General features: G+C 49.1%; 1 protein-coding gene across 4 annotated transcripts in view; it reads left to right on the top strand.

Moving 5' to 3' along the window:
* The first annotated feature begins 1,632 nt into the window (after positions 1–1,632).
* The window catches only part of BLTP2 (bridge-like lipid transfer protein family member 2), a 28,593-nt gene continuing 15,670 nt past the window's right edge, over positions 1,633–14,555 (top strand). For 3 of the 4 annotated variants that reach the window (XR_010659772.1, XM_065911120.1, XM_065911122.1), the window contains exons 1-22: positions 1,899–2,046; positions 2,897–3,020; positions 3,567–3,616; positions 3,921–4,065; positions 4,245–4,363; positions 4,600–4,660; positions 4,846–5,035; positions 5,999–6,122; positions 6,285–6,409; positions 6,649–6,716; positions 6,824–6,969; positions 7,661–7,779; positions 7,886–8,049; positions 8,207–8,465; positions 9,004–9,209; positions 10,410–11,502; positions 11,938–12,129; positions 12,271–12,473; positions 12,621–12,739; positions 12,847–13,067; positions 14,055–14,245; positions 14,370–14,469. Coding sequence is in view for 3 of the 4 variants with exons in the window: in XM_065911120.1 (XP_065767192.1) it covers positions 1,979–2,046; positions 2,897–3,020; positions 3,567–3,616; positions 3,921–4,065; positions 4,245–4,363; positions 4,600–4,660; positions 4,846–5,035; positions 5,999–6,122; positions 6,285–6,409; positions 6,649–6,716; positions 6,824–6,969; positions 7,661–7,779; positions 7,886–8,049; positions 8,207–8,465; positions 9,004–9,209; positions 10,410–11,502; positions 11,938–12,129; positions 12,271–12,473; positions 12,621–12,739; positions 12,847–13,067; positions 14,055–14,245; positions 14,370–14,469 (4,087 nt within the window). In the remaining variant the exon portion in view is untranslated. Of the gene's footprint in view, positions 1,651–1,898; positions 2,047–2,896; positions 3,021–3,566; positions 3,617–3,920; positions 4,066–4,244; positions 4,364–4,599; positions 4,661–4,845; positions 5,036–5,998; positions 6,123–6,284; positions 6,410–6,648; positions 6,717–6,823; positions 6,970–7,660; positions 7,780–7,885; positions 8,050–8,206; positions 8,466–9,003; positions 9,210–10,409; positions 11,503–11,937; positions 12,130–12,270; positions 12,474–12,620; positions 12,740–12,846; positions 13,068–14,054; positions 14,246–14,369; positions 14,470–14,555 lie in introns of those variants that run through there. The other variant, XM_065911121.1, reaches the window with a different exon arrangement.

Below are 14,555 nucleotides of genomic sequence, written 5' to 3' on the forward strand. Positions count from 1 at the left end.
GAACAGAATAGTTGAGTTATTGCCTGAATTCTTAAAGCTAGTAAGTAATTTGAATATAGTAATCCAGCTGTGTCTGCCATATGTTCTTTTTACTGCAGTACAACTGTATTTAGCTCTTGGGAGATAACTATACTTTTTGGACAAATATAAATATCTCTCTTTGAAAAGTGGTTAGAAAACTTTTGTCCTCTGTTTACCTCACTTCTTTTCTCTGCTGGGTAGATCCAGCAAGTTTGCTCCTCTGTCCTTCAAGGATGTTAGTGGTAAACAGAAGTGACTGCCATCTGCTGGAATTTCGTGACTTAGCAGGCCCCTTTTATTTTTAGAAACCTGGATTTTTTTCCTTACTTGCTTTAGGGAGTTAATGTTGAACATTTGGGGATACCAGGTCTGTGCCAGATGTGGCCCATAACATTAAAAAGATTGATCCCTTTTACAAGGACTTGTCTCAGTAAACTGAGGCCAGGAACCACTTGAACGTCATCTCTGCCTTCTCTTTTTCCATTTTAGTTGCATTGCTTCCTTGAAGTCTCTTCAAAAAAAGTAGACAAATGACAAGATCAACATTTCATGCTATTGAGATGGTTGAGAGTAGAGTGGTAACAGTCTGGGGAGAAAGGAAGTGATAGGAAACAGTTAAGTAAAGAGTAACTCTTCATAATGTAAGAGTAGGGAGTTGTGTTGCAAGTACTTCTCAGTGACTTGGTCAGTGTTTTTACTCAGTTGTTGGGCCCGTCCTGAAAGTCAGGAAAGAAAGAATATACCTTGGGGCTGCAGGTTACAAGGTGGATGGAGGACCTCTAGCACTGGAGATAAGTATAAACTTAGAAAAAAGAGTGCTGGAGCCTTGGGGAGATGTGAAATGACCGATAAGAGGATTAGATGTGAAAGGAAACCAATTGGAGGGGTAAAAGCAACTCTGGGTAACCTAGGTGAAAGCTGAAATGGTGCTTTATCTGTAGGAGTGAAAAAAGGCTCCAAGAGAAAGCCTGTAAGATGTTTAGGAGGTTAGGATGTCAGAGCAAAGGGATATGAAGTACTTATTTTGAAATAAGTATGTCAAAGAAGCTAAGCTAAATTTCTTTAGCTTGTGTTGACATCCCTGCACTAGAGTTGGACAGAAACTGTCCAGTGCCTTCATTTTACAGAGAAGGAAACAGGCAAAGTTGACTCTGAATTATCTATTTCGTGTAATTATGCTTGCTCCCCAGGTAAATTGTTGCCGAAGTTCAAGAACACTATTCTCTACTTCAGTAATATCCCCCTACTTGCCCAGTGCCTAAATGGTGCTGTTCTCAGTAGTAACTGAAAACTGCAATGAGGAGTCCAGAATGGTGCAACTTATTCCTTGTGGATGGAATGAGGTGGGATTTTTGAGGCCTTTTAATTACCTCTTGGTTTCCTCCTTACTCATGTTCAGACAAGAATGAGTTAAGATAACTAGTTTGTGTGACTCAGAAATATAACTTCCGCGGTAGCCTCAGTCCGAGCCCCAAGTAGCCAAGCAGACCCTACAACTACTCCGGGAAACTGCTTTGAAAGTGGAACTCTCCGCGGCCGAAACTACCCAGCGAAGACCACTGCCAGCCACCGAAGGAGGGCCGCGGGCGGGTGGCAAAGCCCCGGCTCCGCTTTTCCGGGTTCTGAACGGTGCGCCCGGGGGCGGGGCTTGTGTGTCAGTCGTGGGCCGCTACCCAGCGCTCTCCTTCCGGAGCCACGCCTTCACTTCGCGCAAGCAGCCAGTCGGCCCCGCTGGATCGCGGGAGTCGGGCGGGGCAGAGCAGGGAGACGGCTGGCTGGCTGGCGGGCTGCGGGGGGCGGGGCGCAGACGCGCCAACGCTCCCTCGCCCAGCGTCGTCCCTGCGCGTGCTGCTGGTCGGCCCGCGGCGGCGCAGCTCGGAGCCGGCGGGGCGGGCGCGGGGCCGGGGGTGGCGCCCCGGCAGGGCGGGGGCCGGAGCCAGGCCGGGCCGGGGCCGGAATGCCCCTGTTCTTCTCCGCGCTGTTGGCCTTGCTTTTGTTAGGGCTCAGCGCCCTCTTCCTAGGCCGGTGAGGGGATCCCGGCCACGGCGGGTGGCGGAGGGTGTGGGAAGGGAAGGAAGAGAGACTGAGGAGGGGGCGCGCTGGAAAGAGGCGCGCGGGAGGGGGTTAGGGGGAGTTGCGCGGGCGGCGGAGGGGGAGGGGCCGGGGAGGAGGCGCGCGACGAGGGGAGGGGTCGAGCGGGGGCGTAAGAGTGGAGCTGGCTGGAGGGAACCGCGAGAACCCGGAGACTGAGCAAGCGGCCGAGGCCTCAGAAGATGCAGAGATTGGGTCGCGGATAGGGGTGTGAATGAGGAAGGGGCCCGGCATAGTGGTTTTTCTTTCCCCAACCGCATGCCCAGAATGTCCCCTTCCCCGAGTGCGAAGGGCACCTGCAGCCTCGCCCTAGAGAGCCGGAACAGGTCTGGCTGCCCAGGGAGAGCGGCATTGGAGCCGGCCGGATGTGACCCCACACTGCCTTCTCGCAGACACCTGTCTGGAGGGCGGAGAAAGAGACCTTTAGGGGGTTGTGTGATGGCACACCTGCCACGGATGCCTGGACTTCAACTCCTGTCGGGACCTCTTCTCTCTGCCTCTGAGGTTCCTAAGGATTTGAGGGATTGCTTTCTTTGTCTCCAACTTAAACGGTGGCGCTTAGTTTGTCTGATTTCATTTGGGTGGAGGGGACACTTTGGGGCTAGGGTCCTGATCAGCGTGACTGAATGTATATGGCAGAGTGGTGTTTTGGGAGACAGGACAATTGCCCAGAAGATCCAGCTCCAGTTCATGACCCTTTGCCAGGCTTTCTAAGACCTGCAGGGGGTGAGGTTGGCCACCCTTTGGGAGAGGGTCCTGTGAACTCACAAGGATTTTTCTGCAGGTGGCTTGTGGTCCGGTTGGCCACCAAGTGGTGTCAGCAGAAGCTGCAGGCGGAACTAAAGATTGGCTCCTTTTTTTGGATTCAGAATGTCAGTCTTAAGTTTCAGCAGCACCAGCAAACAGTGGTGAGTCCTGGGGAACTCCTGGGGAATGTATGTGGGTTGATCTAGCTGAATTTCAACTTTTAATTTCCTTTTTTAAAAATCCTGGTGTTTTCCTAGTTAACCCAGCCTCGCCACCCCTTTGCCAAGATGATTTTAGAGCCTGTTTGGGAATACTGGAACTGATGCAAGTTGTACTTCGAAAAATGCTTTAAAAAAAAAAAAATGCTTTTGAGGCACAGGGTGTCCAGGTCATGTAAAAAAGATAGGGAAGTAAAGTACAGAACAAAAATACAGAAGTAACGCAGAGAACAAAGATAACGAAGATTACCATTCTAATATAAGAGGGGAAATGGGCAAAAATCCATGAAAGAGAAATATTAAAGTCTAACCAATGTCACTGAAACGAACAAGATACAGTGCTAAGGAGAGAGGCTGGGGCAAATGGAATGGAGATTAGTGGAAGGGCTCTCGCACTTCCACCTCTTCTTATACCCTTTCTTGTCTTGTCAAACTGCTCTGGGATTACCCAACAGCTAGTGTACAAAGCTTCCTCCCACACTGTTTTAGGAAATCGATAGCCTGTGGATTTCCAGCAAACTCCTTAGCCATGATCTGCCGTGAGTACCCTATCTCTTCACTCTCCTCTTGGGGAATATTTTAGGATTGTGGTTTGCAGATTGAGGTTCGTTTACAGAGGCCCAACAGCCCAAGGAGGGAAGTGGGTTCTTGCTGGTGTCTCTGGGTTAGTTAGCCTGGAAGCTATTGTTTTGTGAGACAGATATTGATAAGTACCTTGAGACTGTCTTCCATGATTTGAGCTATATTTTTAGGGGGGATGGGGAAATGGGTATGAGGGAGGGGAAAAGACTGGCGTGGAAGGGGTTTGGACCTGAATGGCAGTGAGATTTCTCTCCTGGACAGACACTATGTGGCCTTGTGCTTTGGAGAAGTACGTATCAGAACTGACCTGCAGAAGGTTTCTAGCCTGTTTGCCCCATTCTCCCAGAGTACTGGGGCACACCAAAAGGAGCTGGCCTTCAGCCCATCCTTATTGAAGATCTGCCAGGTGAGGCTACTTTCCCACTTCCCTGGATTGAAGTAGGAATGGCTGGCTTTGGAGTCACGGGTGACTTTTTCTAATGTACTTAAGGCATAACACTAAGAGGTGCCTCATTCTTTTTCCACTGGAAAGGAATGACATTGCCTTGATATTAATTATCATTCATCTTTGCATCTTCCTTCCAGCTGTTTTCCATTCATGTAGATTCTATAAACATCATGGTCCTCAAGGTGGCTACTTCTGAGTCCTTGTGGCATATTCAGATCAGAGAAAGCAGTTTTCTTTTGGATAGTGATGGGAAGAGGTAAGCACTGGGTAGGAGAAGATTTGGTAACCCTGTTGTTGCCTTACAGTTGTTTCAGGTGGGGTGGATATCAGGGCCTTCTTATCAAGGTGTCATGTTCTCTCCTTCTGTGTGATTTGAGGAGAGAGTAAGATTAAGCACTTCTGCTTGCCTTGTGCCTTCCAGCCAACAAAGCTCGATTGAAGGTAAATGATGAGGAAAGGGGCCAGGCTCTCTTTCTTTTTTTCCTTTCCCAGGCTGAAATGTGAGGTGAGCCTAAGTCAGATCAACAGCAAAGTTCTAAAGAGCGGCCAGTTGGTGAGTACGTCACAGTCATTCAGATGCCTTATTTTTCTTCTGGGCATAAAATACAAAGGCGCTCAGGGCTTGCACTCTAGATTATGTGTGCTGTGGGGTTCCCTCAGGGATGTGTTCCAGATTACAGCATTTTGACTGCAAGCTTCCGACACAGTCACACCTTAAGAGGCCTATCTTCCCTGTAGGAGGACACTTGTCTAGCGGAGCTGTCACTTGCCCTAAAGCTGTGTCTTGAGGTGGGCATCAGCAGCGGGCAGCTGAAGGCAATCACGGTGGATGTGTGGACACTCCATGCCGAACTGCATGAGGGCCTCTTTCACAGTCAGCTGCTGCGCCAGGGCGTAGGCCTGGCCCCCAAGCCTCTTCCCTGTTCAGGTAAAGTCCCAGTCAGTGAGCTTCTTAGCTTCCCTGTTGGGCATGCTTTTGGAAGTTTAAAAAAAAAGCGGTCTCACCACTCATTTAGGTGTGATTTGTTACTTGCCACGGCCTTTAATCCTGGCCTTTGAGGATAGCTAGAGGATAGAGGGCATTTGCTTGTGGTACGTGAAAGAACATTTGTGGGTAATTATCATAAATGAGGCCTGAACTTTGTGTTTTGTACATGTTCCCCTACTAAATCCTCAGTTTCACAAATGAGGAAACTAAAGTGCCTAGGGAGATTAGATAACTTGACTGAGATCACATGGGTATTCAGTAGTAAAAATGGGTTTTGAATTATTTGGCCCAAGTCGGTATTCTTTTCATTATAATAACCTGCTCTCCATACTGTTTTTTATTTATTTTGACATGTATACACTATTACATTTATTTACTTTATTTTTATCCACACTGGGTCTTTGTTGCTGCGTGCCAGCTATCTAGTTGCAGAGAGCTGGGTCTACTCTCTTGTTACAGTGCGCAGGCTTCTCATTGCGGTGGCTTTTCTTGTTGTTGAGCACAGGCTCTAGGCACTTGGGCTTCAACTGTTGTGTCACACAGGCTCATTAGTTGTGGCTCGAAGGCCCTCGAGTACGGGATCAATAGTTGTGGTGCACAGGCTTAGTTGCTCTGTGGCATGTGGGATCTTCTTGGACCAGGGGTTGAACCTGTGTCCCTTGCATTGGCAGGCAGATTCTTACCCACTGCGCCACCAGGGAAGTCCTCCAGACTGTTTTTTAGACCCTGGGGAAGGAAGTACAGTAGGTGCCTGGATCTCTGGGATCTTGGCCTTATTGCCTAGGTTTGGACGTTTGCCTAGCCTACTTTATGTGGGAAGGTTTGGCTGAAGAGGGCATGGCATATTGAGAGACTTGAGTGTTAAGAGTTGATGGCTTTTGTATTATTTATTGGTGTTTTCAGAGGTGACAGAGGACTTGGCTGAGCCAACTCTGCCTGGCCTATACCTCCTTCAGCAGCTGCCAGACCAGGTCAAGGTGAAGATGGAGATCACAAGCGTGGTGTTGTCCATGAATAGTCAAAAGAGGTGAGGTCTCTCTTGACACAGAAGTGTGGAGAGTGATAGTTGGAGCTGTGTGCTGGGGTCTCCATAACCAGCCCAGTAGCTGCACTGAGCTTGTGTGAAGGGGCAAAGGGAGTAAGACTAGCATCCCACATATTTCTAAGCCAGACTCTGTCTCTGGTCCAGGCACCTGAATTGGACATTGAAGCTGCTGCAGTTCCTGTACCACCGTGATGAGGATCAGCTACCCCTGCGAAGCTTCACAGCGAATTCTGATGTGGCACAGATGAGCACCGAGCTCCTTCTGAAAGGTTCATGGGTGGGGTCAGTGGTCCTGAGAGAGAACGGGAGGCCCAGACACACACTTCCCCAATGCCTTACTTGGTCTTCTTAACTCAATATCAGTGGAGCAGAGGAGGGGCAGTTGGGAACATACTGAAACTAATGAGTGTCGGTGACATGCTTCTCGTCTCCGTTCCCGCCTCTGACCCCTCCTAGTCTTTCCTCTCACCCCATCCATCCTCCTCTCATCCGCCCTTTGCCCTTACAGACGGGTTGTTGCTGTCCCAGAGCCGCCAGCGTATTGTCTGCCTCAGTTCCCTCAAGGCTAACGTGCAGGTTTGTTGACCAAGAACCATTCCTTTTTCTGCTCTCCCCGTACGTCATTGAGTCACGAGCATATAAAATAAAACCTGAGCCCACAGTTCTGGTGTCCTCGTTTCCAGGTGACCACCATTGACCTCTCAGCCTCCCTGGTTCTGAACACTTGTATTATTCATTACCGGCACCAGGAGTTCTCTCACTGGCTACACATGCTAGCACTGGAAACCCAAGAGTCTAGTTCATCTGTTCTTAAGCAAAGGAAGAAAAGGTCAGTGTAATCTTTTTCGGCCACTGTCTTATCAGGCGGATTCTTGGATTTTTTTGGTCTAAAGTGGCCTCTTGTGTTAAATATGTATGTAGTTGTTTGATCTTTTTAAAATCTCAGTTTCAACAGCCCAGTCTTAACAGCAGACATGCTTTATATTTTCTGTTAGATGAGACTCTGGCAGTAAAATGCATTCATTCAACAAATTTCTTTGTTTTTATGTCCTCAGTGCCCAGCACAGTTCCTTATTATATAAAATGAACATTTCTTGAACTGAACTTAAATAATCAATGTCTCATCTGCCATAGATTTTAAGGTACCTGCCATGTCATTAGTGCCATGTCTCTGTGTGTGTAGTACTTGCATTGTGTCCCATAGAGGAGGTCAGCGGTTTGTAAGTGATGCTACTCGGTGGTATTAAGTTGAATCATAAGATACACTGATATTCACCATATTTGATATATACTGTTTGATACATGAAAGTAGCAATTTCATCTGGTTCAACCTCATAAGTCTCTATGGATTATCACTGGGAGTAGGAGGAAGCTGATGTGTTCAATCTTTTTCTAGTTGCATCCTTTCCTAAGAATCATAACAAAACTCACCCTGCCTTTTGAGAGCTTCTGAAATCTGTAACATGATAGGAAGTTGCAGTTCTTTCCTTGTCAAACAATGAGGTCTTGTCCCCGTACAGAGCCTTTCCTCAAATCCTGGCACCTATCATCTTTAGCACCTCCATCTCCAATGTCAATGTTTCCATTCAGCTGGGAGATACGCCGCCCTTTGCCTTGGGATTCAATTCCATCTCTCTGGGTAAGGCTCTGTGATGGAAAAGGAACAATTTGTTCATTAGTGGAGCTGGGCCCAGTTGATGGCCACTGTGGCTCCAAAGAAGTCCTCTCTCCCACATTCTATTTAGATTACCAGCACTTGAGACCACAGAGTATCCATCAACGGGGCGTCCTAACTGTGGACCACCTCTGCTGGCGGGTGGGCAGTGACTCCCATATTCAGAGAGCACCCCACCCACCCAATATGCATGTTTGGGGTGAGGCGCTTGTCCTGGACTCCTTCACACTACAGGTAGGTGGGGACTTCGGTGAACAGTAGCCTGTAGAGTTTGCTCATCCTGCTATGCTCTAGAGCACTGAGCACCTTTTTTGGCAGCAGACGGTGTACCATGCATTGCAGAACTGTGTGTTGGCCTACTTCTGATGAAGTCCCTTTGTTTCTTTTCTAGGGTAGCTATAACCAGCCTCTTGGCCTGTCCAGTACTCAGTCAGATACCCTCTTTCTCGATTGTACCATCCGAGGACTGCAGGTGGAGGCATCAGATACCTGTGCTCAGTGTCTTTCTCGGATCTTCTCCTTAATGGGTCCACAGTCTGGGAAGTCAGCTGTCTGTAGGGAATCCTCATTTGGGGAATCTGTGTCATTACTGTGGAAGGTGGACTTGAAGGTGGAGGACATGAACTTGTTCACCCTTTCTGCCCTGGTTGGTAAGTGAGACAGGAAGTGGGTGGTTATACAGTATAGTATACAGTATACTGTACGGAAGTGGGTAGTTTGTAACCTAAGCAGATTATGCTGCTGCTCCTCACGTTAATAAAATCAGTTATTTGAAAATTTTCTAAGTCAGAGGCAGGAAATGTTAAAAGGTCTTGTGTAACTGTTGGGCTTCTTGATATTTCTTAAGGGTTTACAGATAGCAAAGTGTATAAGAAAAAAACAGCTTTTATATCTGATCAGGAGAAGGAGATGCAGTTAGTTTTCTATTTCTTTGTGTATTTAGTTCTAGAGAGAAACTGATACATCTCTGGGGAATTGGTGGGAGTTTGGGTACTTCTTTGGCCCTTCCAGCTGTAGTTAGGTTAAAATGGGAAAGGAAAAACTTCCCTAAAACATGAGGAATTAGGTTAGGAAAGTGTGGGGAATAAGGATAGCCAGAGTGAAGGGAATAAGGAAGGAAGGAGGGCAAGGACTGCAGTAGGCGTTTGAGAGCCGGACACCAGCCCTGGCATGGCTTCTGGATGTTAGGTGCTTCTGAGATCCGGCTGGACACACTGACGGTGCTGGGAAGTGCTGAGACCTCCACTGTGGGTGTTCAAGGACTTGTGCTTGCGCTGGTGAAGTCGGTCACAGAGAAGATGCAACCCTGTTGTAAGGCTCCTGACATCCCCACTCCAGTACTCGGCTTCTCCATGCTCTCCGTCACCTATCACAGCAGCATCCGCTCTCTAGAGGTAATGTTTCTGTGGCGAGGTGGGGTCGGGTTGGTTTTCCCCTGGCTTAGAGCATTTTCCAGTCTTGAGTCATGTTGTGAAACTCACCTGTGAGAAACATAATGCCTAGTGGTTGGTCTTTTTTCCCTGACTTGTTCTGTACATTTTTATCTTTTAATATGGAACTTAAAATATATATAAAACCGGAGAGTATATGAACTTTCATGCAACCATACCCAGCCTCAGTAATTACCAGTTTAGGACCAACCTCATTTAGCTAAACTTCGAACAGTTGCGCCTGCCTTCTACTATGGGATTATTTTGAAGCAGATATCAGACATATAATTTCAACTGTAAAGATTTTAGTGCATATATCTGATATACGGATACATACATATATATATAAGTAAAGGGCTCTTAAAGGTCATGATCTGTTGGCGTTTTACTGAAGCACTCAGCTCATCAACAGGCTAGAAGAGATCTGAAGATGGAGGCACTGGAAAGTTTTGAGAAGCTTCCCAGTACCTTTCTTCTCAGGGTATCATTTCAGTTGGACATGGGGTCCTCTTGGGAGGAGAGTGAGATATTTCCCTGTTCATCAGACTTCAACTTCCTTTGGAAACTGAAGAGTTTCCTTTACAGAGATTGGAACTCAGAGGAATTTTTTGCTCTTGGAATTTAAATTTCCTCTGTCTGCTTAACTATGGAGAATTAACTTTGTTTTTCAGGCTAACATAGTTCCTCTAATCCCTTCTTTGAGGCATACTTTCCCATAAGTCAGTTGCTATATGAACTTATGACTAGTACTTTTTAAGAATTAAGTCAATGTACAATCAGTGCATGAAACATTTTCCAATTGATTCTTGCAGTGGTTGTTATACAGAAGGTGGTCGTTATGGAAAGGTAACTCATGAGCAGAAACGTAAAAGCCAGATGACTTTTTGAGTATATCTATATACTGGGTATTCTCTGGTAGATGCCAGAGAATTAAATGGCTTCTACTCTCAGACAATTTAGATTCTGGTAGTACTTTTAAGTATAGGAAGGAACTGTTAGCTCAGCATACTAGTGCAAAGAGGAGCAAAGCAAGGGAATAATTAATGTGGTTGCTCAGGAAGGGCTTCTGAGCGGAGTTGGTTCTTGTGCATGTATAATAGTTCCTGCATCTCTCATGTTCTAGGATGTGGTAATCGATCGATCCTTTCCTCTTGTTCTGTAAAGGTTCAGTGTGGCGCAGGGCTAACCTTACTCTGGAGCCCCCCAGATCACATGTACCTGTACCAGCATGTACTGGCCACCCTGCAGTGCCGAGACCTACTAAGAACCACTCTTTTCCCTGAGACTGTCCCCCTTGTTGAGCTAGAGACTCCAGTGACCCCCTCTGAGCCAGAAAGCTGTCCCCCGGAGTCCTCCCCGCCAAAGCGGCTGCTAAACCTGACGCTGGAGGTGAGCACGGCCAAGCTGACAGCTTTTGTAGCTGAGAACAAGTTCATTACCCTGGCTGCTGAGAGTGTGTCCCTGAGCCGGCACGGGGGCTCACTGCAGGCTTACTGCCCAGAGCTGGCCGCGGGCTTTGATGGCAACAGCATTTTCAGCTTCAAGGAGGTGGAGGTGCAGCTGCTGCCCGAGCTGGAGGAGATGATCCTTCACCGGAACCCCTTCCCTGGGCTGCAGACGCTCCGGAACCGCGTCTGGCTCCTCGCCCTGGGTTCGGTCTCCGTGGAGTTTCCTTATCAGTATGATTTCTCGCGGACTCTAGACGAGGCCGTGGGAGTTCAGAAGTGGCTGAAGAGCCTGCACGGAGGGTCCCGCGCTCAGGCTTCTCCCAGCTCTGCCCCGCTCCCGCCTGATATACTCCTGAAGGTCCAGCACTTCTCGTGGGTTTTCCTGGATGACATTTTTGAGGTGAAGCTTCGCGATAACTACGAGCTGATGAAGGACGAGAGTAAGGAGAGCGCCAAGCGGCTGCAGCTGCTGGACGCCAAAGTGGCCGCCCTGCGGAAGCAGCACGGGGAGCTCCTGCCTGCCCGCAAAATCGAGGAGCTCTATGCCTCTCTGGAACATAAGAACATCGAAATCTACATCCAGCGCTCCCGTCGTCTCTATGGCAACACGCCTATGCGCCGGGCCCTGCTCACTTGGAGCCTGGCAGGGCTAGAACTGGTGGCTCTGGCAGACGCCTCCTTCCACGGGCCTGAGCGTGTGCTAGAGCAGGTTCGAGAGCTTGATCCAGGCAGCCCTTTCCCTGTTGAGGGAATAGATCTTGTCATTCAGTGGTGTAGGATGCTCAAGTGCAGCGTCAAGACATTTCTGGGTAAGTAACACTTCCTTATTTGCAGAGCCCAGGGTTTGCCCTCGGAGCTCCAGGGAGCTCTTTGAGCAATTACAGAGGAGCTCAGTTATATTGGGAAATGCGGCTGTTTTGGGGCGTGGGTGGAGTGGGATGGGTGGACTCCTCTTCCTTTTCTCTGTTCCTGAATTTCACCCTGAAACTGCTTGGCTGAACACAGGGGCACAGCTAACACAGTCATCTTCAGGGTTAGTGTGGCTCTTGGATCTCAGCTTACCCCCCTCACTCTCTCCTCGAGGTCTCTGTGCCCTTTTTTTGGCTTTGCTGCCAACTGCCAGCTCTTATTATCTCAGTTGACCGTGTGAAATAGATGTAAAAATAGTGGCAGGGGGAAGAAGGGCCTGCAAGTGCTTAGCCAGTTTCCTGGGTAGCCACTGTGCGTCCTCCCTGTGTTAACAGTACGGATAAGAGACTATCCCCGGTACTTGTTTGAGATCCGTGACTGGCGACTGGTGGGTCGACTGGTGGGCACTGAGCAGAGCGGTCAGCCCTGCTCTCGTCGGCGTCAGATCCTGCCGTTGGGGCTTCCTTGGGGCAACGTGGCCGTTGAGAGGAACATGCCCCCACTCAAGTTCTATCATGACTTCCACTGTGAGTAGGGGAGGGCAGATGATTTGACTGAGATGGTGGTGATGGCTGGGATGGGAGATGAGCTGACGCCCTTCTGGGGTAAAGGCTGAAGAGAGGGGTGAAGGTGTATAACAGGCTGCATCCTGTGCTCCTCTGCCCTAGCGGAAATCTTCCAGTACACCGTGGTATGGGGCCCGTGCTGGGATCCAGCATGGACACTGATTGGCCAGTGTGTGGACCTCTTGACCAAGCCCTCAGCTGACCCCAGTCCACCCCTACCCTGGTGGGACAAGAGCCGTCTTCTGTTCCATGGGGACTGGCACATGGACATTGAACAGGCCAACCTGCACCAGCTGGCCACTGAGGTGAGGGGTCCAGAGGAGCTGTTTTCTTCTGAGGATGGTGGGGCTGGGGCTTGTACAGCATATGGGGGAAGAAAGAAAGGCACTGATTTGGGAGGAGAAGGTGATAACGCTTAGTTATATCTCACCAAGTTTTTGGGGTGGTTATAGGATCCATACAACACAACTGAAAATATGCACTGGGAATGGAACCACCTGTCTTTTCACTGGAAACCCGGTCAGTTTGTGTTCAAGGGTGACTTGGATATCAACGTGAGAACAGCCTCTAAGTGAGTGGAGTAACGGATGGAACCTCAGACAGGGTGTGGGACTCAGGGTCAGGGGAGATGGGGAGAGCCGAGGGGCTGCTGGTGACCAGGGCTGTGTTGTGAGCCAGGTATGACGACTGCTGCTTCCTTCACCTGCCTGACCTCTGCATGACCCTGGACCTGCAGTGGCTGTGCCACGGAAACCCTCACGATCACCATGGTGTCACCCTGCGGGCCCCAGAGTTCCTGCCTGAGGTGCCCTTGGGCCAGTTCCATGACTCCTACCGGGCCTTTCGCTCCGAGAACCTCAATCTCTCCATCAAGATGGATCTGACTCGGCACAGTGGAAGTGAGGCTTGGGTCTGGGGCAGTGGGGAGGAAGGGCTTGGGAGGATGAGCTTAGATACCGAGGACTTCAGCTTGACCCTCCGGAGAGGGGATCAGAAAAGAGCAAGGGAGCTTTGGGGTTAGGATCCTTTTTGGAAGAGGGTTGGTAGAAGTAGAGTTCTTGGGTCTTTGAAGGGAGAGAGTATTGGAGAGTATGAGGCTTGAGTGCCATTGGGGTTTTTAAACCTCTAAAATCTGAAGCTTTGGGGCCTTCCCTGGTGGTGCAGTGGTTGTCAATCTGCCTTCCAGTGCAGGGGACATGGGTTTGATCCCTAACCAGGGGACTAAAATCCCACATGCCGGGGCAGTGAAGCCCCTGTGCTGCAGTGAAGGCCTTGCACAGCCAAAGTGAAAAAGAGAAATTAAGTACTGGGAGCTAGTGCTTCCACAGCGTGTGGTGTGCTCAATCGTGTCCAGCTCTTTGCCACCCCAAGGACTACAGCCTGCCCGGCTCCTCTGTCCATGGCATTTCCCAGGCAAGAATACTGGAGTAGGTTCCTATTTCCTTCTCCAGGGGCTCTTCCTGACCTGGGGATTGAACCCACATCTCTTGAGTTTGCTGCATTGGCAGTCAGGTTCTTTACTACTAGTGCCACCTGGGAAGCCCTTCAACAAGTGAATTATATATTTAAAAAAAAAGCAAAACCCTGAAGCTAGGAAAGGATTTAGCTTCATCTTTGTTTTTTAATTTTTTATTTATTTTTATTTATTTGGCTGTGCCAGGTCTTAGTTGGCACACAGAATCTTCATTATGGCCTGTGAAAATTTTCAGTTGAGGCCTGTGGCATGCAAACTCTTAGTTGCAGCATATGGGCTCTAGTTCCCCGACCAGAGATTGAACCCAGGCCCCCTGCATTGGGAGCGCAGAGTCTTAGCCACTGGACCACCAGGGTAGTCCTTCATCTGTGTTTTAACCGCAGCTGGGAAATGTCTATCGTTTCTTTTGCAGCGATATCCCAGCCCCGGATTCTGCTGTATAGTAGCACCCTGCGCTGGATGCAGAACTTCTGGGCAACTTGGACTAGTGTCACAAGGCCTATTTGTAGGGGAAAGCTCTTCAACAACCTGAAACCCAGCAAGAAGAAACTTGGCCAGCACTACAAGCAACTTTCCTATACCGCGCTCTTTCCCCAGCTGCAGGTCAGCTCTGATGGCGCTGCTGACATCTGTCCACTTCTCTAGTTTTCTTGTTTTCCCTCACTGGGTCTCTGAGTCACCTCCCTGACGCCATCCTTGGTTCAGTGTTATGTTCTCTTGTTGCCAGGTGCATTACTGGGCCTCATTTGCCCAGCAACGTGGCATCCAAATTGAGTGCAGTCAGGGCCACGTCTTCACTCGGGGAACTCAGCGACTTATACCTCAAGGTAAGATCAGAGGCTCCTTTGTTTCTCCACGCCTGTTCCTCATCCTGTTCCTCAGTTCCCTCCCCGGCCTCTCTTTCTGCCCCACA

This window comes from Muntiacus reevesi, chromosome 18, assembly GCF_963930625.1.
Source record: "Muntiacus reevesi chromosome 18, mMunRee1.1, whole genome shotgun sequence".
Lineage (NCBI taxonomy): Eukaryota > Metazoa > Chordata > Mammalia > Artiodactyla > Cervidae > Muntiacus > Muntiacus reevesi.